This window comes from Ictalurus furcatus, chromosome 5 (genome assembly GCF_023375685.1).
Source record: "Ictalurus furcatus strain D&B chromosome 5, Billie_1.0, whole genome shotgun sequence".
Taxonomy (NCBI): Eukaryota; Metazoa; Chordata; class Actinopteri; order Siluriformes; family Ictaluridae; genus Ictalurus; species Ictalurus furcatus.
The window spans coordinates 4,711,007-4,724,363 of record NC_071259.1 but is presented as its reverse complement, the minus strand read 5'-3'; the positions used below and the strand labels follow the sequence as shown (position 1 = coordinate 4,724,363).

At 40.5% G+C, this 13,357-nt stretch overlaps 1 protein-coding gene across 1 annotated transcript in view; it reads left to right on the top strand.

The window, feature by feature from the left end:
• Positions 1-77: 77 nt before the first annotated feature.
• iqsec2b (IQ motif and Sec7 domain ArfGEF 2b) overlaps positions 78-13,357 on the top strand; it is a 59,483-nt gene continuing 46,203 nt past the window's right edge. Inside the window, exons 1-2 of the mRNA XM_053624335.1 lie at positions 78-504; positions 11,783-11,866. Of these exons, the coding sequence (XP_053480310.1) occupies positions 11,832-11,866 (35 nt within the window). The 5' untranslated portion in view covers positions 78-504; positions 11,783-11,831. The remainder of the gene's footprint in view (positions 505-11,782; positions 11,867-13,357) is intronic.

Genomic DNA, 13,357 nt, shown 5'->3' with positions numbered 1-13,357 from the left:
TGACTAATTCGGTGGGGGGGGACTGAAAATTACACTTTTTAAGAGTGACCAGAGAGCCTGGGCCATGGAGACAAACCCAGACAGCCCTAGCCGGGCTGTGGAGTACCTCCTGGAGCTCAATAATATCATTGAGAATCAGGCCAAACTCCTGGAGACCCAGCGCAGGCGCATTGAGGAGCTCGAGACACAGCTCGACCTAGTCAACCAGGAGAACCAGGACCTTCGCTTGGACAGGAAACCTGGAGCTGACAGCTCCACGCAGAACCACAATCATGAACAGAACTCAAAGTCCAGTGGACCGCCGTCTTTGACAAACCACAACGCCAACAGTGTTCACCATGACAGCAACATACCATCGTCTACGGTTCCTGGCCCTGCACGGAGGACCCACTCCAGGTTGAGCCGAGGCCTGTCGTGTGGTTCAGCTCCTGTGGAGAAGGAGAGGGGAAGGCTGGAAAGGAACGATAGCACTGGAACCAACAGCACATCTACTCTACGGAGACAGTAAGTAGTTCTTAATCATATCCATGTTATTCAGCCCCTGGTTGGATGTCGCGTATACTAACTTTTAAGAAAGATGGTGTCTGAGCACAGGTCAGACATTTTATGGAGTTACAAGGTAGGAGATGCCTGACCAGTGGCTGTCTGACAAGTTTAACACAGTACAACCATACTACAACAAATTCGACATTAACAATGGCCACTATTTCTTTCTTTTAATCCACTGCATATATGGTGGCGTATGAGGAGATTTGGAGGCTCTAATCCAGCTTTTCTCTGATTTCATTGGGTATGCTTTTCTTCGATGTATATAGGTAGCCACTGTGTGGGCTGCTCTGTTATAATTTGTGTGTGTGAATGTGTGCAGCATAGAGTATTACAGCAAGAGAATATCTGCCTTTGCTGTGTGGGAGTGCTAAATGAGTATGCTGATTTGTTGTACAGGGTCGTGAGGCATTTGTGTGTGTGGGCATGTTTTTATAGCTTGGTGGGAACCAAATGTCCCCACAAGTATAGGAATATCTGACAGATTAACCCCCCCCCCCCCCGAAAACTTCAGTGTCCGTTTAAAAAAAACTAAAAGTGATGAAATGTCTCCTTTTGGTTATTGAGGTTAATGTTAGATTGAAGTGATGCACAGCGTTGATTAACCGCATTAATAATTATTTCAATGGAAAATCCTCCCAAGGTTTGTAAGACAAAGGTGTGTGTGTGTGTGTGTGTGTGTGTGTGTAAGGAAGCGATAATAATAAATTATGCATGGAACTTCTACATCTAATTTATAAAGACAGTGTATTAAAGTGATGAGTGTGTATTCCTGTGCCTGTGCAATACAACAAACTGACTGTGGTAGTTTTTGTCCAACTGTATGCCTACTGTACTCTTATCTGCATATCAGGTTTAGTATTAATCACGGAAAGGTTAAGGTGTTTGCCGATGTTTTCCTGTGTCCTTGGGTGCAATGCGCTGTAATGAAAGGAGCAACTACTGTAGAGAGAATGAGCCTCAGCATGTGTCTTCCTGCTTGCCACAGTAAGCAGCCCTCTCAGCTCATATAATTATGTTTGCACTCTTATTGCAGCCAGCTGCAGCTCAGCCCCATAGTTTCCTCTCAAGAGTTTCTAGATTCTTCACTGCGGTTCACTCTCCCACTTTCGCCCATTAGTGTCTAAAAGTAAGCTGGACAAAGAAATCTTTCACTCCTACAACTCTACAACGCTGATCATCATTTTGAGTGGAAACCATTTCAAATAATTTTGACTGTTGAAATAAACCGAATGTGAAATTTCACTTCAGGTATACCTCAGGGTTCAGTACCAGACCAGTGTAATGTTAGAATATTACAAACACTGGGTCTCATTTATTACTCTGGGTGATACACACACCAGATGTATGAGTAAATCGTATGAACACATACACAAGAAATTTAGTATTCATGAAATCCGGTAAATTTGGGAAAATGTTTTTGAGTGTGTGCATATTTATGCATGAGATGACTAATGTGTAAACCTCGACTTTATCAACTTCAGATCATATAATTTGCATGGATCACTGCACTGTCGAGTTTAAATTCCTTAGTTTTATTACGTTTACAGCATTTAGCGGACACCCTTATCCAGAGCGACAGAGAAGCTTTTTGGAGTACTTATTCATGCTAGTTCACTAGGTCCGGAACTAAGCAGTAACTCCATGATTTTACGATTTTGCGATCACTTAACTTAATGCAAAATAAAGCAAACTCCACAATATTCGGATTAGTTTGCAATTTTTCAAAAATACCGCAGATTTTCCATGGATTTGGGCCAAGACAACTCAGGTGACGTCACCACAACGCGCATTTAACCATTCTTTAGTAGAACGACTTGATGCTTAGGGTCGTTGTCTTGCTGCATTCATTGCTGAATTCTCTTGAGATTCAGATCACAGATAGAGGTCCTGAAACTTTCCTTTAGAATTTGCCGGTATAACTCAGAATTTATTGTTCCATCAATGATGGCAAGTCGTCCTGACCCAGATGCAGCAAAACAGGCCAAGCCATGATACTACCACCACCATGTTTAACAGATGGCATAAGGATCTTATGCTGGAATGCCTTTCTCCAAACATAACACTGTCCATCTTCTATACCGCTTTATCCTTTTCAGGGTCACAGGGAAACCCTGAAGCCTATCCCAGGGAGCATCGGGCACAAGGCGGGGTACACCCTGGAAAGGGTGCCAATCCTTCGCAGGGCACAATCACATACACATTCACACACCCATTCATACACTACGGACATGACAGTCAGCCTATATGCATCAGCCTACCATGCATGTCTTTGAACTGGGGGAGGAAACCGGAGTACCCGGAGAAAACCCCCACAGCACGGGGGGAACATGCAAACTCCACACACACAGTCGACACCCACGGTGGGAATCGAACCCCCAACTCTGCAGGTGTGAGGCGAACATGCTAACCACTAAGCCACCGTGCGCCTTCATAACACTGCCCATTGAAACCAAAAATTCTATTTTGGTCTCAAAATATTGCCTTCTGGCTTGTCCACATAATCTTTAACAAACTGCAGGTGGGCAGCAATGTTCTTTTTGCAGAGCCATGGCTTTCTCCTTGCAATACTGCTATGCACACCATTGTTGTTCAGTGTTTTCCAACTCACCTGACATCAGTGCCTGACCTCACTAATGCTATTAGTGAAAATCCTTCCCAGAAGAGTGGAGGTTATTATAACAGCAAGGGGGGGGGGGTATGGGATGTTCACATCAAAAATCACATATGGTCAGGTGTCAACTTTTGGCCATATAGTGTGTCATTCATGGCTACTAATGATATCAAATAAGTCATCGAATATATTTTACAGCTGTTTTATTTTGAACATACCTTTATATACAAATAAGCAGTTCAAAATTGTAGGGCTAGTCTTCATTAAGCAAAATAGCATGGGAAAGTCCTTGTAAACGTATTAGCAGGCAGGGTGGTGCAGCAGGATGCATTGCTTCCTCATAGCTTCAGAGTTCCCTGTTCGATAGTGAGCTTGGGTTACTGTCTGTGTGCGGTTTCTGTGCATGTTCTCCCTGTGTCTGTGAGGGTTTCGTCAGGGTTCTTGGTTTACCCTGTGGTGGAAATTCATCAACATCCCATAATATGTTGTTTTCCAAAAATGTCTGGTAGTGAAACTCATCACGAGGAGGCTGACAGCCAGTTCACACACACATACACACTTCTCAGTGAAGTTATACTTGATAAACACGTGTACAAATCTAATGATAGAAATTTGAACAGATATAATTCACTTAATAGTAAAATAAAATAAAAAAAGATACCATACCCCTGGGAGAGGCTCCAGACTCCCCTGTGACCCTACAGAACATGGATGGATGGATGGATACCATACCCTTCACCTCCCAAAATATGGCAGTAGGGGGATTGGCTAAACTCAGATGCCACCAGTCATGAATGAAGGTGTGTATATGGTGTCCTGCGATGGACTAGTGTCCCATCCAGGGTGTTCCTGCCTCATGCCCAGTGTTCTTGGCATAGGCTCCAGATCTACCATGACCCTGACCAGGATAAAGTGAATATTAAAAATATATTATATATTAAATATAATATATAATATACTAAAAATATTAGTTGTAGTAACTGAGTGACAGTATCTTTGACTCCATCTTTTTGTTGGATAGATTAATTCAAAGTGGTTATGTTTCATTATTTTTTTTGTTGCACTTAACATGAGCACTTTTAACTAATGCCACAGGCTCTCAACAAATGAGACTTGATTTTTAACTTGAAGCCAAGAATGATTGCGTACTTCTCCATCCGTTCATTTTTAAGCATTCTTTCTCAAGCCATATCATCACTTCATTAAGCAAATCAGAAATGTATTATTTATTTATTTATTTATTTATTTATTTTTTACGAAAGTCTGTAAGATTTAGCCCTTCATGACAGAATGTCTCTAGCACTGTAGCGAGTCTTTGGTTGATTGTAAATAATTTACAAACGTAAATGCACGTACGTAAATTGGATAAAATCGCAGCTGAGGATCTGCTACCGAAGGCGCGATGGTTGACGTGTAGAGTCGTCGAACTTTGATTCGCAAAGTGACAAACCCTTCTCTAAGCTTAATCAAAACTGTAAATAAACTCCCTAACAAATTGTACTAGACCTTTGCTTTATGATTGCTTCACTTGACTAATTCTTTTGCAGAGAAGCTGTAATATTTATCAGACATTTTATCATATACGCTATACGCTACACACAGTATGTCATCCCTTTTACGTTCAAAGCATGTAAAATTATGATTAATATCCATTCACACCTCTGTGCATCACGCTCATTACCCATACATTATTACACGTCTTCGCCCCCTCCTCTCTTCCCTGTACTCCCACGAGGAGAATTAGTCATTAGTAAGTAACACATAATAGTTCTTTATGTAGGTGTCAAACGCTGTGTAGCCGGTACAATAGTACAGAGATCACAGATCTCTGTTTATGTGTGCATTTGTTTATGTGTCTGTAATCATTTTCTGTTAATCTTGTGTTGTTGGTAACTACATGTTGTATTGCATAAGCCTATTCGTAAAAAATAATACATTTAAATAAGAAGCCTCTTATATAACATGACAGCACTTGCATTAATGAGAGTATGTATGAACCCTGTAGTTGTAGGGATCAGATTTGGATGACTATGCATAGGCACGTATCTTTGTGTCTAGAAGAGCAAGGTTATTTTAGGACCATCTTCTTTCGTCTGCTTTCTTTGCCTTGCAGCAAGCAGCATTCTGTGCTTAAAACACTCTTATTTCCCTGTAATTTTATTTTTTGCTCCTGGGCGATGTGTATGAAAATATCATTATCACAGCACACCAGTGAGTTAGTTGCGCCAAAAATGTATTTTTCATCTTTCTCTTTGTGTCTCATGCCATCTGTATTGTAGAGTCACTTTTCTGTACCTGAACGCTTCCTCTCCCTGCTTCGCTCTGACACTGCTGACAACAGATGGAGAATCAGCCTGTGTCCCACCGTTTCACTTTTAGAGTGGAGCATGCTGGGAAGAGGTCTCTCTCTCTTTTCCACCCCCACGTATACTATTCCAGTTTTGTTTTAGCTCCTGCCTTGACTGCAATCACTTCTTCTTTCCTGCTCTCTTCTCTCTCTCTGTCACTTTCATTCTTTCATGTATCTTTCTCTCCCCTAGTATCATAGCTCATCAGCAGAAGGTCATGGCAATACTGACTGTGCTAATTATTGACCTGCGGTTGGCTTTTAACTGCTACCGATGACACAGTCTCCTCAGGAGGCCCATCCGGCATGCCAGGCATCTCTCTCTCTCTATCTCTCTCTCTCTCTCTCGCCCCCTCCCTCTCCTCTCAGTCACTGTCTCCTGCCTTATGTTAGAGCTAGTCCTTATATTGGGTCTATATTTGGGTTTTTCTGACAACACACTACAGAAATGTAGTAAATTGAAGGTGTAATGAAAAAGAATGAAATGTAAATGAAACGTTTTTTTGTCAGAAATTTGGCTTCTGGTTACTTAATATGGGCCAAAATGGGCCAAATCCAAAAATGATTCTGTAACATTGGATTGAATGATGTTTGGTAATCTACTTTTTTATTTTCTACTCATTCACTAATGCAGTACACATAAGTTAGGGGTGTAAGACAAAAAGTATAATAAAAACGCAGAGTAGCTAATAGTTTTGCACAGTACTGTATATATTCATAATGAAAAAGGGCTTTAAAAGTTCAGAGGTCATTGGCAGGATTTTAGTCCAGTAGGTTACCAGACCGCCTATTGTATCAGTCAGTGGTGTCTAAACCACCACATCTGCCAGAATCCTCAGCTGGCAGTCACACCCACTTCCAAGTACAATCACTCAAGCTCTTCTTCTGTTACACATCTAACCTCATTTAACTCTGTATATTAACTTTCCAGTTAACCTCACTTTGCTTTGTCTTGGTTGTGCTCTCTTGGCCTCATTATGATGCGTTTTGTTATTCAGGATCACTATTTTTCTGTGTATGGTCTTGGATTTGTTTTTTCAGGTTTTGCTTTTTCTGTTTTTGACATTGTCCTTTTGGTTGGATTTGTACTTGGCTTCTTGGACATTTTTGCCTTTGGTTAAACTCTAGTGGCAGTGTGATTAGTGTCAGCTTGGCATCTACCTAAAACTTTTTCGTTGTGTTTAAACCTTCCATACTTAATTTAGATTATAGTAAGATTTTGTGTGAAAATGTGTAATGTGTGACAGTCTTGAAAAACCTGCTGTTCTGGATGCCTGCCAAATGACTAAACTTAACCATGTGTCCTAAAAATGCTCTACTCCATATTCCTTACTAATCAGTCCCTCCAGGATTTCATGATTTTGCGGTCGCAGAAATAAACGTAAAAAATTCATGCAAACTGCCAAGTTCAGAGGAGTTTGAAATATTTCAAAATTTACGCGTGTTGTGATGTCATCACGACACGCATTCAGTCAAAGACCTCTTTGATTCACGTCGTCGAACATGAGTACAGCTGAAAGGTCTCATCAAACATCACTGCGCAAGACCGTGAAATTTTCCACAAACAAGCACAAAAAAACTCCACAAGTTGCATCGTAAATTTTGAAAAAAGCCGCCGCAAACTCGAGCATTTTTGGCCGCAGCAATCACAAAACACTCCACTAAATCCTGTACGGGCTGACTAATGGGTTTGTGCATTATGTTTATTCTTGGTTAGGGTATAACCTATTGCAGTACTTTGTGGGATTTCATGACCAGATTATCTCCACCATGTTTTTAGAGATCTGTACAACACAATACTACCCTATACCAATACTAAATAGTGCCCCATGTAGTGTACACGGTGAGATTTTAATTATTTAGGGAATAGATTGTGTAAATTACACATTCTATGCAGTTGAGAGTTGACAGCATACAGTTATCCAGCATACAGTCTAGCAGCTTGGTTTGAGCTGTTTTAGACATATTTTGCTCAACTGTGTGCGATACAATTTTGTGTTTGCCAGATTGAAGCAAAATTTCCAGCCCAATTACATCTCAAAAACCACACAAAAGACTTGTGTGGGACTTGCGTCACAGTGGTGCACACGTATTTCTGACGTACAGGCATTATCCTCTCCACAAACCCACTTTTCCTCCCCCAATCATTGCAATATATCTTACAGTAAAAAACGGTTCTGTACATGACACACTGTCTGCACTTTACACTTTCCTTCTGTTTGCAGAAATCTCTTAGATTTTATTCCAATTATTTGCTAAAAAAAAAAAAAAACATGATTTTGGCAGAGACAAAGTATTTTTAAATGACCCTAATTTGGTGTAAAAAAAACCTCCCAAACAAAACCCTGGCAACTATGTTGTTAATTGTACGGTCCGCTGTCTCTCCTCCACTGTATTTGTTTCTGGAGCAAGTATGGGGCAGTGTGATTCCTTCCCCAAAGGGTCTCTACAATTAGTGCTTGTTGCAGATCTTATTTTTGACCACTAGGTGCAATAATCACTCTGTGGCGCAAAATGGGGCAGCACTTTTTTGCCAAAAGTATTAACTCCAGTATTAAATTATAACAAGTAGGTACTGTAGTAATTAAATTACACAGTGGTAACAACAAAAAAAAAAAGCTTCTGTGTTATGACCAGAATAACATTTTCAAATGGAAAAGTTTAATAAAATCATAAAGTGTATCAGTCTTCCTCAGTGTTCTTTGACGGCAGCACAGCAGTGTTTATTACTCATCACGTCCCCTTTTGGACAAATGTCCACACACTTCATTAATCTCTGGAGCTGAGAGCAGTTCATAGTAATAAGAGATGCAGTGCACTTGAGACTGTCTCTCACTCTCGCTCTCGCTCTTTCTTCTACGTGCACTTAAACTTAATCTGTGACCTGTGTACAATTTTCAACAATTGCCAACAGGTATTTTACACATGTTCAAAACTCCTCACACAGCTGGCTTAACAGTGTTTGTATGTGCACAAAATGTTTTTATAATTGCTATATAATTATATATGCAGTATATAAACTCATGACTCATTCACTTTATTGTGAACTTCTCTATCCCTGCTTATTCATGTTATTATTCAGTCAGCTAATTGGGTATCAGATACAGATACAGGTCAAGTGCTTCAGTTAATGTTCACATCAAACATCAGAATGGGGAAAACATGGTTGTTTCTGGCAGATGAGCTGGTTTGAGTATTTCAGAAAGTGCTGATCTCTTGACATTTTCATACACAACAGTTTCTAGAGTTTTACACAGAATGGTGTGAAAAACAAAAAACATTCAACGAGCAGCCGTTCTGTGGGTGGAAATGCGTTGTTGACGAGAGAGGTCAGAGGAGAATAGCCAGACTGGTTTAAGCTGACAAAAAAGGCCACAGAAACTCAAATAATCACTCTTTACATCTGGTAAGCAATTTCAGAATGCACAGCCTTGAGGTGGATGGGCTACAGCTGCAGAAATGCACATCAGGTTCCACTTCTGTCAGCCAAGAACATGAATCTGAGGCTATCGTGGGCACAGGCTCACCGAAACTGAACAGCTGACTAAAAAGACAGGTGACATTTTAAAAATCTGACTAGACTACAAAGGTAGCATGACAGAATGTAGCCAAGTGCACGAATGCAGAATAAGGGAAACCAATGAGTATATGACAAGTTAAGTACTTCATGTTTCTCCCCTTGACCAAAACGATGCAAGTTGCTAAGCAATATTTTGGCTATGAGATTTGGTGTATGAGGACAGAACACATAAAGTGCTGTGAAAAAGTATTTGCCCCATCTTGATTTCTTCTTTTTTTGCGTATATCTCATACTAAATAGTTTTACAATAGTTTTACATCTTCAAACGAAATACAACGTAAAACAAAGGCAACCTGAGTGAACAGACAATACAGTTATTTATTATTGAAGCAAAAAAAGTTATCCAACAACTATCACCCATGTGAAAAGCTAATTGCCTCCTTAAACTTAAAATCTGGTTGTGCCACCTTTAGCAGCAATAACTGTAACCGAACGCTTCCGATAACTTTCAGACTTTCACTTACTTCTGCTGTAGGACTAGGACTTACTCCTATGCTTTGGATCATTGTCTGGCTGCATAATCCAGTTGCATTTGAGTTTTAACTTACAGCCTGAAGACCGGACATTCTCCTTTAGGATTTTCTGGTAGAGAGCAGAATTCATGTTTCCCTCAATTATTGCAGGTTGCCCAGGCCCTGAAGCAGCAAAGCATCCCCACATCATCACACTTTCACCATCATGCTTGACCGTAGGTATGATGATCTTTTTGTGGAATTCTGTGTTTGGATTACACCAGATGTAATGGGACTCCTGTCTTCCAAACACTTCCACTTTCGACTCATCAATCCACAGAACATTCTCCAAAAAGGTTTAAAGATCATCAAGGTGTGTTTTGGCAAAATTCAGATGAGCCTTAATGTCCTTCTGGGTTAGCAGTGGTTTTCACTTCGTCACTTTTCCACTGCCATTTTTGCCCAGTGTCTTTCTGATAGTGGGGTCATGAACAGTGACCTTTCTTGATGCAAGAGAGGCCTGTAGGTCCTTTGATGTTGTCCTTGACTCTTTTGTGACTTCCTGAACGAGTAGTCGTTGTGCCCTTGGAGGGATTTTGGAAGGTCTGCCACTTCTGAGCCGAGTTTTTCCATTTGGAGGTAATGATAATGATGAGTCTTTATTGGTCACATATACATGAGAGCACAGTGAAATTCTTTTCTTCGCATGGTCAGGGTCACCCCTTGAGCAGAGAGGGTTAAGGACCTTGCTCAAGCTTGGCAGCACTGGGGCTTGAACCCCCGACCTTCCGATCAGTAACCCAGAGCCTTAACCGCCAAGCCACCACTGCCCAGTAACGGCTCTCACTGTGGTTCTTTGGAGTCCCAGAGCCTTTGAAATAGCTTTGTAACCCTTCCCAGACTGATGTATTTCAATCATCTTCTTCCTCATCATTTCTGGAATTTCTTTCAACTTTGGCATAGTGTGTTACTGGGTAAGACCTTTTAACCAACTTCATGCTGTTGAAAAAGTTCTATTTAAGTGTTGATTTGATTGGTTGGTATTGGATAACTTTTTTGCTTCAATAAATATGATAATTTAAAGACTGTATTTTGTGTTTACTCAGGTTGCCTCTATTTTATCTTAAAAATTTTTTAAATTTCATTTAGTATGATATATACACTAAAACAGAAGAAATCAGGATGGGGCAAATACTTTTTCACAGCACTGTACTTGTTCTGTACACAGCTAATTTGTGTAAAGCAATAGGCTTCAGGATTCAGAAAGAGTAATGCATACTATAGTTACAGCCCAGAGGTGCATTGCACCACCGTGAAGCATATACAATACAGCGACAGGTACTTTGTGCTCATTATAACACTGCATCAGAATGGAACCCAGTTTACCGTCAGCTTAAATAATTACATTGGCAGTATTACCCTTGAAATCCTTGATAAATCTTCTGGTTCACAACGGGGGGTCATTATGTTTCCAGGTATGCACACAGACACACGTCCCTGCAACCAATTATCAGCATTCATCTGAAAGCTGGTTGATGCACAGCACCAATGATACGCATATCACACTGTTAGGATTCTGGAGGACTGCATATCATCCCATCAGTGGGTCTGCATGCTACGTTTACCCATAAACTCCCTCTCTGCGTGGCAACACAAATACACAAATCCATTTCAAAACAGAAATAAACCAGTCTTTATCCTAAACTGCATAAACTGGGTATGACTGTCTCTCTGTAGGTTCACCTGCATACAGTGAGACACATACAACATGTGAGAGGATGGGAGTGTTTAATTACTGAGACCTGACTTTGCTTTATGTCACCCACTCTTCGCTGAATTGCACTGGATTCTTTTTTTGCAGACGTTTGACCTCAAGCTACCTCTACAGAGCAGGGAATGTGACAGCAGATCCTCCAGGGTCCTCTCTTGTGGACTCTCATCTTCAGCTCACCTCACATGTTTTCACCGTTCATAAGCTTCATTCTGTGGTCATTGAACCATTTTGTGTGGTTTTGGATGTATGTTTTGAATCATATGATCCATCCACAAACCAGTTGTAGCTTCATGTCAGAAGCAGTCATTTAAAATTTGCTGGTAATTCATGCAGTCTGTGATCATCACAGATCCTGCACTATACTTAACATTGGGGATTTGGACCTTTTGTGTGTAACCATGCTTGTTTATCCACCAGAACCACAACGAGTGTTTGATACAAAAAGCTCTATTTTTGTCTTTGATCATAGAACCCAGATTGATGACATCAGAAGGAATATTTGTGAAGACAGTCCTGCGATGATGACACCTTTCCCCAAACAAGCACAATCCTGGTACAGATTCATGCATTTGGACTAAGTGTGATAGCACCCTTTATATAAGTCTAATCAATGTTAAGAATACAAGACACCACAAATATAATGAGATGAATGTCACAGAGTTTTGGCCTTGAATCAAATTGCTACACAGCAAGATTAGCTCCGAGTAAAACATTACAGATTATGCTCACAGATCAGTTCCGTCCAGTGCTCCCAACTCTCAGAAGTCTAATGAACAAATGTGAGTTCAGATCTAAATGAAAATGGAGGACGACTGTTCAGCGTGGCTGTTATCGGTTGTCTTTTACACATGCCTCCAGTATTGTGTTTTCACACAAAACACTATAGGATGTTGAGTCATTTTAATTATGCATAATTGTGGCAGTCATAACTGGAGTAGATTGAAGAGGTTAAGATTGAATTCTACACACCCCACACCACTATATAATCTAGGAAGATGATCTTTTAAGACCAGCCTAACATCTGGAAACCTATTCTGATTGCCATGAGGGGGTACTTGGCCTTAAGATCAGCCCGATTATCCTCTAGTGTGGCCGAGGCGTTAGTGAAGCTTACAGAATTATCTTCGGCGTCTCCACCTGGGGAAGCTTTTATTTTCACTATAGGCTCTCTGCTAACTCGTGGCTCTTCTATTTTTAACACTGTCCCTCCTTTCCCTTCCTCCCACTCACTGCTATTCTCAGTATTTGGTTGGGGTGTGCATGTGGACAACTAGATTTACATCACAGCCTGTTTAACAGTGAATTCCAAACACTGTGTTTTATCACTGGTGGCAGAGCATCCTTCTTTTTCTAACCCCATCTCTTTATAATAGCTATGATAATAAGAGCTGTGGCATTTTTTTTTCTTTACATCCCTGTTTCAGCCATTCAGTCTGCAAGTCTTTTCTTCAGCATGCACGTTTTAATATCTTTGCCTTTATGCCTGTCACCACCCTGAAGCAATCACTTATGATTGATATTTTGGCCTGGACATTTTATCCACGGTTGCCATGATTCATACCGCATATAGCCCCTGCAACAAAATGATCTCTATTGAACAAAAGGCTTGGCAAAATCCCAGACATTTCCTCTAATTACATTGAAATCAGGTTCACCACACTCATGTTTATGTCAACTGATTTGACAAAGCTAATCATGCTTTGAGTGTGGTGTGACTTCCCGGTTACTGGAAGCATTTTAATTAATTGTATTGTAACTCACAAAAGCAGTTAGACCAATAACATGAGTAGGTAGTGTGCCCTGATGTAATTGAAGTCACATGGGAGACTCTGACTATTCTCAAAAAGCATTAAAGTCTGCCCTGTGGTCAAACTCATTCTGTTTTTATTTATATATTTTCACTGTAACTGAGTGAAACTTGACTTGTCCCTTTATTGGTCGCTTCTACTGCTGGATCAGATTTTAGATCTAATCCACACAGTGCCACTTTGTGAATGCATAAGTGCTGCATGGGCTCTGCAGGAAGATGATCTATGAACTGTTT